This window comes from Acanthisitta chloris, unplaced genomic scaffold (genome assembly GCF_000695815.1).
Source record: "Acanthisitta chloris isolate BGI_N310 unplaced genomic scaffold, ASM69581v1 scaffold33637, whole genome shotgun sequence".
NCBI lineage: Eukaryota > Metazoa > Chordata > Aves > Passeriformes > Acanthisittidae > Acanthisitta > Acanthisitta chloris.
This window is the reverse complement of record NW_008682595.1, coordinates 11,009-13,340: the sequence shown is the minus strand read 5'-3', so window position 1 is coordinate 13,340 and position 2,332 is coordinate 11,009. Positions and strand designations below refer to the sequence as shown.

The window sequence follows — 2,332 nt, the reverse complement described above, 5'->3', positions numbered from 1 at the left end:
TCATAGAATCCCAGACTGGTTTGGAAGGGGCCTTAAATCCCATGCAGTTTCATCCCCACCCTGTTGTGGACAGGGACACCTTCCACTAGCCCAGGCTGCTACAAGCCCTGTCCCACCTGGCCTTGAACACTTCCAGGGATGGGGCAGCCACAACTTTTCTGGGCAACCTGTGCCAGTGCCTCACCACTCTCACAGGGAAAAATTTCTTCCCAATATCCCATGTAACCCTGCCCTCTGGCAGTGGGAAGCCATTCCCCTTTGTCCTGTCACTCAAGGCCCTTGTCCGACGTCCCTTTTTCTCTCCTAGGCTCCCTTCAGTTACTGGGGGTGTGCCCTCTCCCATCCAAGCATCCTGTGTCCACACCGAGGAGGCGGCCTGAGCCGTGATCCTGCTTGGATGGGGATCCTGCACAACCAGGGCTGCTCCTCACTCTGAACTAGACCCGCAGCCTCACCAGCTCTGTGCCCAGGCACACTGCCACTGACAGGCCTTGCTCCAGACCATGGGCAGAAGAGCCTGGAGTTGGAGCTCAGGAAACTGCAAGCAGCCCACATCCAAATTGTCCCTGTTCCTGCTGGTACCCACTGCAGAAAGGTGTTGGAGGGAGACAGAGGTTGCTGCAGTGGTACCAGAGGCTCCATGAGGATGAGGATGATCAAAGCCACAGCTGGCACAGCTCAGGCATCACCAAATGCAAACCCTAGGTATAGGGAGATGATGTGTTGATCCCCAGAGCTGAATCAGGCTGGATCCACAAGCTGAGTCAGGCTGGATCCACCTGCTAGATCTACCTACATCCACCTGCAAAGCTGCAACTGCTCTGGACAGCCTTCCCTCATGCTCAGCCCATCTGGCACAGCCATGAACAGTGTCTGCCATGTGGTACCTGGTCCCAGGCTCTTCCCAGGCAGAGGGGAGTGCTGCAGAGGGGCTCTGGGTTTGGGTTCTTTTAAAGGCACTTTTATTTTTGCCATTTCCTCTAAGATGGGAGGAAATGGCAAAACCTCAGCTCCAAGGCAGGTTCTGGATGTGACTGGATATGGCCCTGAGCCTTCATGTCTGCCAGTGGGGCAAGGAGAGAGGTGGAAACAACTGCTATTTCATGCAGAGCACCTTCATTTTCAGGTTAAGGTATGTTTTTAGCAAAAAAAACTTCCTTTAAGGGAAGTTTTCTTGCTGTGTGGATGAAACAGAATGATTTTATGAGAAGCAATTAAATATCACCATAATCCTTGGCAGAGGCAGCCATCTGGCCACTGCTACAGGGCAGGCAAAGTGCTTCCATGGGATGAGTGAGTGTGCAGGGACCCTTCCAGTCCCAAATTCTGAGTGGGACACATTAGACTTCCTGTGTGGGGATCTCCCTGGCTCAAGGCAACCATTCCTCCTGCTCCTTGTTCAGCCAGTTACTCATTAACTAGCTTTACAGCCTGGGCAAATAGCAACAGCATGACCTGGGCTGTCCCCCACCCCCGGGGCTGCCCCCAACCCCTGGGTCACACCAAACCCTGTGCACGTACAGCCACTGCCAATCCCTCTGTGTCCCCCATGCCCAAACCCACCCCCCTCACCTCTGCCTCAGGTAGGCACAGCCTGGAGTGGGGATCAGGATCCCTGTGTAGGATCAGGAGGTCAGTTTGGGAAGCAAGTGGGAGTGGGAACACTTGTGGTCCAGGAGATCTTGAGGATATTCACACCCTTGCCAGACTTTAGCTGCCAGGGCCAAGCCAAGGGCGTCAAAGCCTCAGCTGTGCCACCTCTGCCCCACTGATGCGGGGGGCAGAAGGGAGGGCAGAAGGGGCCCCTGTCTGGCAGGGGACACTGGGCACTGTGAAGGGTCTTTTCCAGTGATGAAAGTGGGAGACCTCATCCAGGAGATACAAGGCTGCTCCAGAGGATGCACTCCAAGGAAAACTTGCAATCTGGGGTGCCTGGAGCTGGTGCAAAGCTGGCAGTGCTGTGGGTTGTAGGGCAGTGGGCAGGCTGGAATCTGGCCGTGCTAATGTCTGGGAATTATCATCCAGATTGGTCCCACCCATCTGCAATCTCCTCCACAGCTGGCACGTCATGGAAACAATGCAGGAGGTGAGTTGGAAAGACGGAGATAGCCGCTCCTTACCAAGTCAGTCCTGGAGCTGCAGGCAGGACACAGCAGGGAGAGCCTTGGAGCCTCTGTCAGGGAAACCACAGCCATTCCCCAGGTGGAGAAGGACCCTCCTCCTCACACCTGCAGCCAGCTTGGAGAGCTGGAGCCGCACATCCCTCTGCCAGTAGGAATAGAGCAGCGGGGTCAGGAGGGAGTTCCCTAGTCCCAGCAGCCAGAGGAAGTTC

At 55.6% G+C, this 2,332-nt stretch overlaps 1 protein-coding gene across 1 annotated transcript in view; it reads right to left on the bottom strand.

The window, feature by feature from the left end:
- Window positions 1-2,124: 2,124 nt before the first annotated feature.
- Window positions 2,125-2,332, bottom strand: part of GPR119 (G protein-coupled receptor 119) — a 973-nt gene continuing 765 nt past the window's right edge. Inside the window, exon 2 of the mRNA XM_009078591.1 lies at window positions 2,125-2,332. This exon is cut by the window's right edge and continues 608 nt beyond it. Within this exon, the coding sequence (XP_009076839.1) occupies window positions 2,125-2,332 (208 nt within the window).